The following is an 11,884-nucleotide window of genomic DNA, read 5'->3' as shown; positions in this document are numbered from 1 at the left end:
CTATGGCCACAAGCACATCTAAGATGACCTGACCCAGTTACTGGTGGGAGTTTTTATTTGGCAGCCCCTTGTGGGCAGGAGCGCTCTGGGTGTCACTCTATCCAGAGACAGAGCTTGGTATACAGTAGGTATCATCTGGCCAGGAGATCACACAGCAGGTGGCCAGGAGATCCTAGAGAGTGGCAGGAAGGGTAGGTGAGTCTTCATGCCTCTCCCAGATTTGGGTTAGACCTCTCTGCAAGGGCTCTGGATCTACTGTGGGCTAAGGCCATAACCAACACGGTGGTTTGGGGTGCAAGTCAGATTATGAGGCTGAGGTTCCTCCATCAGTCTCCTAAGATACTGTGAGCCTGTTCCCAAAGAGACATGGGCTTGCTGGCACCACCTCAGGGTTCCAGACTGGAGTTGGGTGCTGGGATGGTAGAGAGGAGACTGATGAAGGAGGGGCGTCTTCTGCTGGCTGCAGTCTTCAGCTGGCTGTCACGGCTTCAGGCAGCCATAGGTCAGCTGTGATCACGGGCATTCCTGTGCCCAGGACAGGTGCATGAAGACAGTCACTGTGCTGAGGCTCATTCCTGGACACTGTTGGAAAGACCAGCAAGCACATGGACAGTTCCAGTGGGCTTCTAGGAACCATGCTGGGGTGGGGTGGTAGAAAGGCATCCAGGAGGAAGTGGCCTCACTGGCACAACTTACAGGGAGAACAGGCCCCTACCCAAGAGACATGCACTGTGGGCAGAAGAGGCCGTGGGTGAAAGACGCACTAGTCTGAGGGTGCAGTCTGGATGGAGTGTGGAGTGTGTGCGGCAGGACTGTCCAGGCCAAACACAGGTGGGTGCACATCCCCATGAACCACTCCTGGGACTCAACACTGTGTCTTCAGGCATCTTGAGCCACAGATGTTTTAGGCAGAGTGTGAGCCAGGAGAGGGGCCTGCCGGGATGACACAGTTGCCCTCAGGAGAAAGACTCAAGAGAACTCAACAGAGGCCAGGAGGCCAGAGAGGCTGCAGTGGGGTTACCATGGACAGATAGCAGTGAGAAGGGTAGTGGGAAGATCCTGGGCAAGGACTTGGGCTGGGGGGAGAGGCAGAGAGAGGGTAGGGTAAGTGGTACCACTGAGTCTGCTGGATTAGATGTGGGGAAGGGGTGTCCAGGGAGGTCTGCAGGCTGGTGGGGAAGTGGCCATGGGTCTGCTGTAGGAGGGAAGCAACAAGTGATGTGGTGTCTGGGAGGACGGAGGCATTGGTCCTCAGAGCCCCATCCTGTGCATTGAGGTGAAGATGGGGGTTAAGAAGGGGGGCAAAACTGCCCCAAACCCAGGCCCCACCCACAGGCAAACTTATCTTTAGTGCCTCCCTACACTGGACAGTCAGGGTGCTGGCTTTAACTCGGAACCATGTGAGGAGGGAGAAGAAAGCAGAACCTAGGAGGAAGGTTTGTCAAAGCTCTGGGCGTGTGGCAGGCTTCCATGCCATGCTTCCTCTGCAGAGGGGCCTCTCACCACACCAGTGGGGACAAGGAATGGGGAGAGGTCTCCCAGAAAGGGAGCTGGTGCCCCCATGGGGTTATAAGTTTCAGGCCTAGTATCCCCACCTAAGCCTCTGGGGGTCCCAGAGCCATCCCCATAGGCCTTTCAAGAAATGGCTGGGCCATTGTGCAGAAGAAAGCCCGGAAATCCGCACCTCCGCCTCCAGTGAGGATGGGGGTTCTTCCTCCTAACCAGGAAACTCCAAGTTGGCTTCCGGAGGGTGGCCTGGAGGCTGGGGTACCAGGGGTAAAACTGCCACTGGTGGGAGGGCACAGTCCCAACATATCCCTTTGTGTCTCTCCTATCTAAGGGTCAGAGCAGCAGCTAGGCCTGAAGCCACCAGCAGCTTTTAGGGGGAGAAGTCTGTGTGCTGTATATTGGGGAACACTGGGGACTTCCTGAAGTGGTGTCACCTGAGCTGGGCCTCTGAGGATGGGGGATGGGCAATATCTCCGGAAGTTGAGCAGCTGTTTGGAAGGTTCACCATCTGGGAAGCCCTAGAGGCGCACAAGGGCAGTAAGGGTCAGGGAGGCAGTGGGAAGGCCCCTGTGCCGCCTGCTTCCTGCTGGCGCCTCTGGCCCCAGGCAGGCAGGGAATTTGTTGGGCAGTATTGCTGGGTAGGATCTTGGAAGAATCTGGAGCCCCTGGCCTGACCGGCAGAGGCTTGACCAATGGGACAGACAGCGCCAGGACTCGGAGGGGCACTGCACAGAAAGGACCTGGGCTGAACATGGAATCCAGGGCAAGCTTCAGAGCGGGCAAGGTTAGTAGGGACCTTCAGGCTTATATTCAGGGCTGTGATTAGGGATGTTAGTGCAAGCCCAGGTTCTTGTCAGCTAATGAAGCGGTTGGGCAGGGATACGCGGGAAGAGGCTCGCGGAGTGTGCGTGCAGCCACCCCAGGGCAGCCCCTACCGCCCTCGGCGGAGACTAGGACAACTGTGGTTGTGGGCTAGGGGTGGCGGCAAGGCTGAGGGGGTCCCTGCACTTTTCGCTCCCGGCACACACTGTTATTTCTCTAACTCCGGCTACGGGGAGGGGGGTGGGCTGTGATTGGTTGCGGGTCGATAACCCGCGCGCGGATTGGCTGTTCAGGGCCGGGGGGCCGGGCCCGGGGGACAGATCCACCCCCGACCTTCAAATGGGAAGCCCCCCTGGAGGCGCCCTCAGACCCGAGGCTGAGCTGCAGACCCGCTGGGCGGACGGACAGAAAGGACTGCGAGCCGAGGCGCGGGCGCGGAGGTAGTAGGGCCCGTTTAGGGCCCGAGCGCCTCGCCGGAGGTACCTCGGCGTCCGCCCGCAGGCCCCTGGACCGTCGGACGCGCGTCTTGCCTCCAGCCATGGGGTCCGCGGCGCTGGAGATCCTCGGGCTGGTGCTGTGCCTGGTGGGATGGGTGGGCTTGATCCTGGCGTGCGGACTGCCCATGTGGCAGGTGACCGCCTTCTTGGACCACAACATCGTGACGGCGCAGACCACCTGGAAGGGGCTGTGGATGTCGTGTGTGGTGCAGAGCACCGGGCACATGCAGTGCAAGGTGTACGACTCAGTGCTAGCCCTGAGTACCGAAGTGCAGGCGGCTCGGGCTCTCACGGTCAGCGCCGTGCTCCTGGCGCTGGTTGCGCTCTTTGTGAGCCTGGCGGGCGCGCAGTGCACCACCTGCGTGGCCCCCGGCCCCGGGAAGGCGCGCGTGGCCCTCACGGGCGGCGCGCTCTATGCGCTCTGCGGGTTGCTGGCGCTGGTGCCACTTTGCTGGTTCGCCAACATCGTGGTCCGCGAGTTCTACGACCCAAGCGTGCCCATGTCGCAGAAGTATGAGCTGGGCGCAGCGCTGTACATCGGCTGGGCTGCCTCGGCCCTGCTCATGTGCGGCGGCGGCCTCGTGTGCTGCGGCGCCTGGGTTGGCGCCGGCCGCCCAGACCTCGGCTTCCCGGTCCCGGTCAAGTACTCCGCGCCGCGGCGACCCGCGGCCAGCGGCGACTACGACAAAAAGAACTACGTCTGAGCGCGCCGAGCACCGCGGGTTTCCTCGCGACAATCACGCCCGCGAGCCGGACACTGGCCCAGGGAGCCCTGCATGGACGGCGAACTCCGCTGGGCCGCGCGGCGCCGAACACAGGCTCCGCAGAACCGCCACTACTCCAGGACGCGGCCCGCAGGCAGAAATCTGCTCCCAGCCTGTTCCGTCAGCCACCAGCCGCGCCCTGCCCCGAGCCAGCGAAAGAACTTGGAGGACTCGCTCAGTTTCTTTTTCTGCGCGCACCGCCGACTCTTATCTTTGTGGGGCGCGCGATCCACCTGTCTTGTAGCCACTGGACTGAAAATGCCTCTTCTCTCCCTGACTCTGCGGGTCTTGGATGCCGCAGTCATCCCCACGGGCTCCTCCTGATTCCAGAGAGGCAAAAGAATAAAGAACCCAAGGCTGCGGGAGAAATGTGCAGCCGGCCTTGGCCCCGTAGGCGGGACCTGAACCCAGGACGAAGAGACTTGGACCTCACCCGGCAAGCTCCCAAAGGGAGGCTTATGGACACCAGACCCTGGGTGTGGGGCTGGGGCCCTGCGCAGCTTATGGGGAGGGTAATAATTTGTTTAGTAAATGGTTTCAACACCCTCCCTCCTGTGTCATGTTCTCTGTCCTGTCCCCAGCAGCCCCGTTCATCCACCCACCCACTGTTCCCTCCTGAACAGGCTTCCCAGCACTGCCTCTGAGGTCCAGAAGATCCCATGGTCTTTTTTTGGGCCCTCCAAGCTTCCTAGACACCTTCCTACAGGCTGGAAAACAGTCACAGCTCACAGCAACCCAGGAAGGTGAGATGTGTAGTCAACAGCAGCAGCTGCTGAACCCTGGGGGTTTTTCTGAGCAGACATGCAGAGCCCACCCCTCCTACAACTCCTGCCAGTAAGTGGGGATCTTGGAATGAAGTACTGAGGCAGAGCTGCCAGGCTGCTGGCTTTACCTGGAAGAGCCTGAGCTCCATGAACCACAGTGGGGGTGCTTCCCACATCCCTCTCAGGCCTCTATTTCCAGGTCACCAAATGGTCACGGACATCTGCACAACACCCACCAGGCCCTTTCTACCAACAGTGCTGTGGAAACGGACAAATTCGGGATGTGTGCATGGCTCCAGGAAAACTAGCTATAGGATGAACACTTTGCCATGGGAAGGAGGCACTGGCAGCCAGTTGCCCTGAGTGCCTAGGCTCTGCTCCAACCCCAGGCCCTTTGGCCAGTCTTTATGTAGCTCTGTACACACCCTTCTAGCCTGGTGTCCAGTCCAGACATCAGCACCTCTGTGCCAGTCATGCTGGAAGCACCATGTAACTTGTGTGTGTTGGGGGTCAGAGGGAAGGGGCTGGGATCCCTGAGGGCCAGTGCTGGCCCTGATCAGCCATCTGGGAGGAGGGTTGCAGCATGGCAGAAAAGGCCAGAGTTTTACAACTGAGAGCTTGTTTTTTCTAGCCTGATTAGGTATTCTGAATTAAAAATGCACTTTTACATCTGCCAAAGGGCAGAAGATATCAGTACATGGAGTGGGTGCTGCAAAGGGGCTTCAAACACACGTAGGAAAGATTGGTATCTGCCGCCAGTGCTGAGCTTAGGTATCTGGGTTGCATCCAGCAGCAAGATCTCTCCCAAGATTGACCAGATTCCCTATCATAAGGAAAGGGGAGAACCGGAGGGTATGGACTTAGCAGATGCTATGAACACTGCTCCAGATCCCAGGCAGATTCAGGGAAGTCAGTCGGGGAGTGGGACTTTCAGGAAAGTCAATTTATCTGGTGACCTGAGCTCCCAACAACGGGACGACCCCCATATGGGCAGCCCTCAGCAGGCCCTCTGTCCTTCTCTCTGCTCTGTGCAGCACGGACCAAGAACCAGCTCAGGGCACACAAATTGGGCATGCACGGTATTGGGCCAGGAGTGCAAGCCCTTTCCCAGTACAGAGCTCTGACTCCTTCAGGCCCCAAGCATCAGCACAGCACCAGCTTTTGCAAATGGCCAGGGCAGGCAGCTTAAGAGTCCTGGGAGGGCCAACTCCTGTTAGCTGACCCACGCCTGGAAAGGCAGCCCTGCTCCTGGTGATGCCGTTGCTGGGTCAGGGAGAGGAGCTGGCCTCTAATCCAGCTGACCCCACTGTGCCTGCTGGCCACTTTTGATGACCACCTAAGATGGCTACACTTACCTGCATCCTCAGTTGTAGGCCACTCTTTTCTGAGTGGTTCTTTCCCCACCCCCAAACTAATGCCTGCCCAAACCATGTTTCCTCCTCCCACTGCCTCAGGTGCCACAGCCAGGTGATCATGGATGGCCCTTCAGCCTCCCTGCTTCCCTAGTACCCATGCCTCAGGTGGGGGTCACAGATGGCTTCTCTGCCACTTGTTTAAACAGCACTCTTCTACCCCGAAGGCCAGGAACCTCATGGCATCCTCCTCGTCTCCTGATCCCCTCTACCCTTGCAGGTGCTCAGAGACATCTGGCAGGTAGGACCCGCTGATCCCACAGCTCTCTTAACTGGAAATCCTTGATGCTCTGAAGATCTTGGAGGCTGCGATGGTCCCACCCAGTCTGGACCTTCTGTGACCAGCATATGGGTGAGGCCATGGGCACATGGTGTCTCTGTCCGCGGCCACTCAGACAACCCTGCCCATCTTAGCTTAGGCTCTAGCTATCTGTGCCTGACTCACCCAGATGCCTGGTGGGACCAGCTGTGTGCTCGTGGGAGTGGTGGGCACCTGGATAATGGATGAGGGCTCTGGTGGGTGGGTGGGGACTGATGGAGGATTGGTCAAACGATGCTGTTGAGGCTTGATGCACAGGAAGTGGTGGGAGGGTGGACAGCTAGGTCCCTATGGTATTGCTGGGCAGTGGTCAGTGCATCACAATTTTGTCCCCGAACTAATCTGGGCAAGTACCCATTGTGCTGATTTCCTGCTGGCCTTCCAAGGGCACCCAGCACACAGGATCAAGACTCCTCTGGACCCACAGAAGGCTTAGGGCACAATCAAGAGTTGGCTCTGTGATGGGAATAAAGATGGAAAAATGGAAACTAAAATAAGCATTTTATTTCATTAAAAACCAACTGTCCCCAATTCTAAAACTATATCTATAACTTACTATCTAAATAAAAGCCAGTTAACATAAATAAGGAGGAAGTCATTTTTGAAGAAATCAAATGCTGAAAAAGAAGAAAGAAAGAAGTAAATTTCAAACAATTTTAAAGCCTTCCCAAATTAAATAAACAAATGCCCAGGCCTTCCCCTCAACGAGCTGGGCTATTTCTGAGTCACCTCCTCCACTCACAGGGGTGTGTGTGAGTGGGGGTGGGGGGGCCCATGGGCAGAGGACCTCTCCCTAGGGCAGGTCCAGGTTGCTGTATGTATGGTCTTATGGTGTCCCCAGAACCTCTTCACCTTGCAGACGCCACCTCGTGGGGGGATACTCACATGGCTTTTCCCCTTCCCAGCTCACCTAACCTGTACTGTCTTGGTGGCAGAACACATCACAGAAGAGTCCCCACTTGTAATCTTTGATTTGAGTCGCAGATTTTCACCTCTGCTCTGACCCTAAGGCCCTATCATGAGGTCCAAAGGGGTGAGATGAGAAAACAGGCTCAGCTTGTCTGTGAGGTACCCAAAGGGTTTGACCCCACATCTCCTCCAACTGTCTGATCCTGTGTACCCCAGCTCACCCTGAGGGACTCTGGATCCCTGAGAACCCCTATGCTGTTCTTAGCAGAGCCCACTGGGACTTCCACAGGGATATGGGAACCCGCCCCTTGCAGCTTTCAGCTCACCACACACCGGGGCATTGGGTGGACCCTGGGCCAGCAGAAGGGGACCCTCTCTACCTTAACAGGGCCCTTCTGCCATAACAGTGGTTTCAGGCCAGGGCTTGAGGAGATACAGGGCTGGGCATGGGCATCCACAAAGCAGAAAACTCTGGCTTAAAAAAGTCACTGAGTAGGCCCCTGGCCCATTTCCTATGGAGTTCCTCAAGAAAGAGGTGGCATGTAGGGGCACTGAGAGAGCCCTGGTTGGTGAGGCATCCAGTATCACAGTAAGCTGTCAGTGAGGGGCCAAGCAGAGAAGACATTTTATAGTACTTAGCTAAGTAGCTGCCCAAAGCTTTGCTTTCCCAAAAACTAGGCATACAGCAGCCCAGGAAGATGTTTTTGTGGGCTCCCACTCAGAGACTGAAGCAAGGTTTCAAAAGGAGCAATTCTCCAGGTACTCCCCACCCCACAAGAGGCAGCCCTTGTTCCTGGAGGTACAGGTCTGTGTGTCCCACATGCGGTGCATGCTGATGACCACCCACTGTGTGACCAGAGTCTGTGCTGGTTCTTTCAGAAGGGATTCCAGGAGTTTAATGAAATTAGCTTTCTCAAAAATGGCTCATTGTGGCACTGACAGCAGCCTAGGGACAGACATTTCTGGGGAAAAATTGTTGGCCCCAAGTTTCTTCAGGAGCCCTGCTCAGATCTGAAGCCCAAGCAGAAGCCTGGCTTGAGGAGGACCATGGCTGAGGAGAAGCAGGATATCAGGGACACTCGTGACAACCTGGACAGAGCCGAGCCCTGCAGCAGGACCACCTGAGTCCTCTGTGGAGCTCCACGGGAACCCAGTCAGCTCCTGCCCCTCCCAACTTACCCTCAGGACAAGAGAGAAACAAGTGCATCCAGAAACTTGCTCCGATCCTCTGCTTTCAGTTCAATTACTGAAGTAATGAAAGAAAAACATCTGTGAGACGGGAGGAGCAGGGACGGAGTGAGGGAGCGATGAGAAAAACAAGTCAAGCATATTAACTTCCTCTCCCCAACTGTCTAAGAGGAACAAGACTCCAGCACATTCCAAAATGTACAAGATTCCTTAATGGCTTGGAATATCCTGGACTTAGAGGTTACATTTTTCTGTCTCTCTGTACTTAATCCTCAGAAATTCTTGGCTGCTGTTGGCAAGGCTGGAGCTGTGGTCTGTGGGGAGGACCCTCTGGGCAGCCAGGGCAGTCAGCAGAGAGCACCCAGGGACTCAGAACACCACAGACCTGGGGCAGAGACTGGCCTTCCCACCCTGCTGGCAGAGCCCTGCCCCCTAAGCCTCTGATTCAGCAGGAGGCCAGTATCTCAGCTTCCATGTCCTCTTCTATAGGAGAGACCATAATGCAATTGCCCATGTCTCCGGAGGGCCCACAGGCTCAGACAGAGCAAAACTGGGCTGGCTGGTTCTGAGAGTAGCTCACCCCTTAGGCAATGGCTCCAGGTACCCCAGGCGCAGCCCAAAAGCATCCTCCAAATCCACCCGACACCCCACTTTCCACCTTCCAGCTTTCCACCCACAGGGAAAGCCAAGCAGTTCCTGGTCCCCAAATCCTCCCTTTGTGGAACAGGCTGGACATTCTGCAGGTCAGCTGCCAATCTTTCCTGTGTGGTAGGCAGGAAACAGGGAGCATGGCTGCTATTGGACCCATCCAACCTAAAGCTGCAGTGTGGGCCCAGAGTGAAAAACCTAGCTCTAGACACCCGAACAAATTATGAAATAAATGGGGTTATCCACTGACAGTGACTTGTCACCATTAAAGAATCAGTGGTGGTGATGTGAGACAGTCCTTTCTGAGAGGTGGCAAAGTATATCCCTCCTAATAAGCTCAATGTTGAAGCTCTAACTCCTTGCAACTTAGCATCTAACTACATGGAGATGGAGCCTTTAAAGAATTATGGTTAAATGAAGCCATTAGGGTGGGTAACCTAATCGGACTGGTGTCCTTATAAAGGAGATTTGGACACAAACACAGTAGGCAAAGAGGATGACAGAGGATGACCATGGGTGGACACAGTGAGAAGGTGGCTGACTACAGCCAGGGTGAAAGACCGCAGGAGAAACCAACCAGGGTTGGTTCCAGGACAATGAGAAGGCTGCCAGCTAGAAGCTCCAGTGATGCCAGCTTCTCTGGTTCCAAGATCAGATGACCGTGAAGGGGGCTCCTGGGCAGGACACTCTTACCTGAGAGGTCAAAATGGTTGTGCAGTGTCCTGGAATTAGTGCCTTCTGCTGCCTTCTCAAACGCCCGCCCAAAAAAGCTGTGGACACACGAGAGGCAATGGGAGACCCTTCTCACACCCCCAGGATATAAGAATTAGTGTAGACTCCACCCTAGCCACTCGACCAGTGGTTGACACCCTCTGAGGTCTTACTCCACTCACTGACCATCACCATCTTATGTTGCTACTCTCTACCTGCTCCAGCTGAGCGCTTCTCAGTTCAGGCTGGGCGCATCCTTTGCCTTCTCAGGGCTTCAAGCCAATGGCGCTGACTGCAGTCTCCCAGTACACAGCACTGTGCTGTCACCTGGTTGGGGGGGGGGGGCGGTCTCAGCTGAGACCTGGACTCATACAGCATGGCGGGACTGGATGGAACTTCCAGGGTTGGGTGTGGAGTGCAGCTGCTATGTGGCATGGTAAGGGCAGCAGGGAGGGAGAACCCAGGGATGCAGCCCAGCCTGAGTTGCCAAGAGGACCAAGTCCAGCAAAAAGTCAGAACTACCCTCTGAGAGTGCAGAACCTCCACTGGCAAGGGCTGCCAGTGGAGGGAATGTTGTGGGGAAGGGAGAACAGGCGTGTCATGGAGGACAGAGGGATATATATACTTTGAGACTTCATGGAAACTCACAGGAGACTGATCAATCAGAGCTGATTGCTGACCAGCAAAGCACAGTGATGGACAACCAGTGAAGAGACCACCATAATGGCCCCTGAGGGCAGTGTTTGCTGGCACCTTGGAAACTCCAGCATGACTATGAATCTGAGACCACAGCAGAGTTTTGGAAAGCAGTGTGTCAACATGAAAGCACTTATCTCAAACAAAGTCTATTATCTGTCCCAACTTACTGCTAAGTGGTCTTTGCAGACCCAGAAGTTCAAAGCTCAAGACAGCTGAATCAGGATTGATCCAGACTCAAGACCAGTGTCCTCACTAGCAGAGACCAAGAGGAGCTAATTAGAAACACCCAGGGGCGCAGGACTCTGGGTGATCCTCAGCCCCTCTGCTGCCCCAGTAGAGCCCATGGAGTTAGTCATTTTGGGGTGCCAGGTGGCAGCGTCCTGTTGCCTGCCATCACTCATCATCTGACCAAGGATGCCCCTTAGGATATGCTAGAAAGCATAGGCCTGACTCCACCTAGGAGGCAAGCACCTAAGGACAGTGACAGGGAGCCAGTGGGATGGGCCACACGTTTCCCTGGCTGTGCAGAGTGTGGTAAGGGCAGGAAGAACCCAGGAGTTCCATGGGCCCTACCTGCTGGTGACAACTGACCTGGATGTAGTAAGCAAGAAGAAACACAACACTGACAGGAGAGGGCAAGGGCAAAGTCCCTCACAACTTGCTGCCCAAACCAGGGAGGTACGGGGACTCTGCTTGGGTACGGCCATGTGCTCTGGGCATATCCCATGCACCTCAGTGGACTGTCCTCAGCTCTTATGGCTGAACTTTTTTTTTTTAAAACATTTATTTTTTATTTATACAATAGCTGGGGTACAGGCCAGAGGCGCGGGAGGGTGAGAGGATTCACCAGAGACAGAGGAGGAGCAGAACAGGCAGACAGACCGAAAGCACTGGGTGCGGGTGCGACAGAGGAGCAGCGGGTGCGACAGGAGAGGTCTGCCGCACCATGTGGGAATCTCCCTGGCCGGCTGGGAATCGAACCTGCGCTGCAGAGGCTGCGGACAGCCTCTGCAGCGCGGAGCTCAACCTGCAGCGCCACCAGGGAGGCCTGTGGCTGAACTTTTAAAGGTGTTTGGCACATCTCTCAATTTGGGTTTCAGCAAACAGTAAACCTGACAAATGGGGGTGGCACAGGGATAGATTTTGAAGCCCCAAAGGTTAACATGAGGCCCCAAGAAGACAGTGGATGCTTGTCCATGATGGCTTCAAAGACAATGCACACACAGTTGATCTCTTGGGACCCTGCAGGTGAAGCTTAATTTCTGGGATGGCTGGCCTGAAACTCCTGATTATTGCTTATTTCTCGGAAGAGAGTTTAGGCCCAGGGAGTACTGGGGTTCTTGCCCAAGGTCACACAGAACCAGGGCACCAGGTTATACCCCACTGCAGGTGTCACACATCATCAGCTGACCTGACTTGGTCTGCCCAGGGAAGCCAGACATCCTGGCCTGGGAAGATTTGGTCAGCTCTAGCATAGGGTGAGATAGAGAACAGCAAGTGCCCCACCATTCCTCTGCTCTCCTCCAGCTATGTTATGCTGGGGTGGGGCTACTAACAGGTCTCAAGTTAATTTATAGCAAAACCCATTACCTGTAGCCCAAGGACGGAGGCCTCCATCTGCTGGTTTCTGTGGTGCACTTTC

The 11,884-nt window shown here is 55.7% G+C and overlaps 2 protein-coding genes across 2 annotated transcripts in view; one reads left to right on the top strand and one right to left on the bottom strand.

Moving 5' to 3' along the window:
* The first annotated feature begins 2,700 nt into the window (after nucleotides 1-2,700).
* Nucleotides 2,701-4,134, top strand: CLDN5 (claudin 5). The gene has a single exon (XM_037497522.2). The coding sequence runs from the start codon at nucleotides 2,870-2,872 to the stop codon at nucleotides 3,530-3,532; it is 663 nt and encodes a 220-aa protein (XP_037353419.1). The 5' UTR covers nucleotides 2,701-2,869; the 3' UTR covers nucleotides 3,533-4,134.
* Nucleotides 4,135-6,289: 2,155 nt separating this feature from the next.
* The window catches only part of CDC45 (cell division cycle 45), a 37,576-nt gene continuing 31,981 nt past the window's right edge, over nucleotides 6,290-11,884 (bottom strand). Inside the window, exons 17-19 of the mRNA XM_037497518.2 lie at nucleotides 9,526-9,602; nucleotides 8,176-8,242; nucleotides 6,290-6,704 (exon numbers count right to left, since the gene is read on the bottom strand). Of these exons, the coding sequence (XP_037353415.1) occupies nucleotides 8,178-8,242; nucleotides 9,526-9,602 (142 nt within the window). The 3' untranslated portion in view covers nucleotides 6,290-6,704; nucleotides 8,176-8,177. The remainder of the gene's footprint in view (nucleotides 6,705-8,175; nucleotides 8,243-9,525; nucleotides 9,603-11,884) is intronic.

This window comes from Talpa occidentalis, unplaced genomic scaffold, assembly GCF_014898055.3.
Source record: "Talpa occidentalis isolate TD23 unplaced genomic scaffold, MPIMG_talOcc4v2.1 talOcc4.8, whole genome shotgun sequence".
In the NCBI taxonomy this organism is placed as follows: Eukaryota; Metazoa; Chordata; class Mammalia; order Eulipotyphla; family Talpidae; genus Talpa; species Talpa occidentalis.
The sequence above is the reverse complement of the archived record's forward strand: the minus strand, read 5'-3'. Positions and strand labels throughout refer to the sequence as shown.

What these genes read in the sequence shown, in the direction of transcription:
- CLDN5 (XM_037497522.2), top strand. Translation starts at nt 2,870, where the DNA reads ATGGGGTCCGCGGCGCTGGAGATCCTCGGGCTGGTGCTGTGCCTGGTG.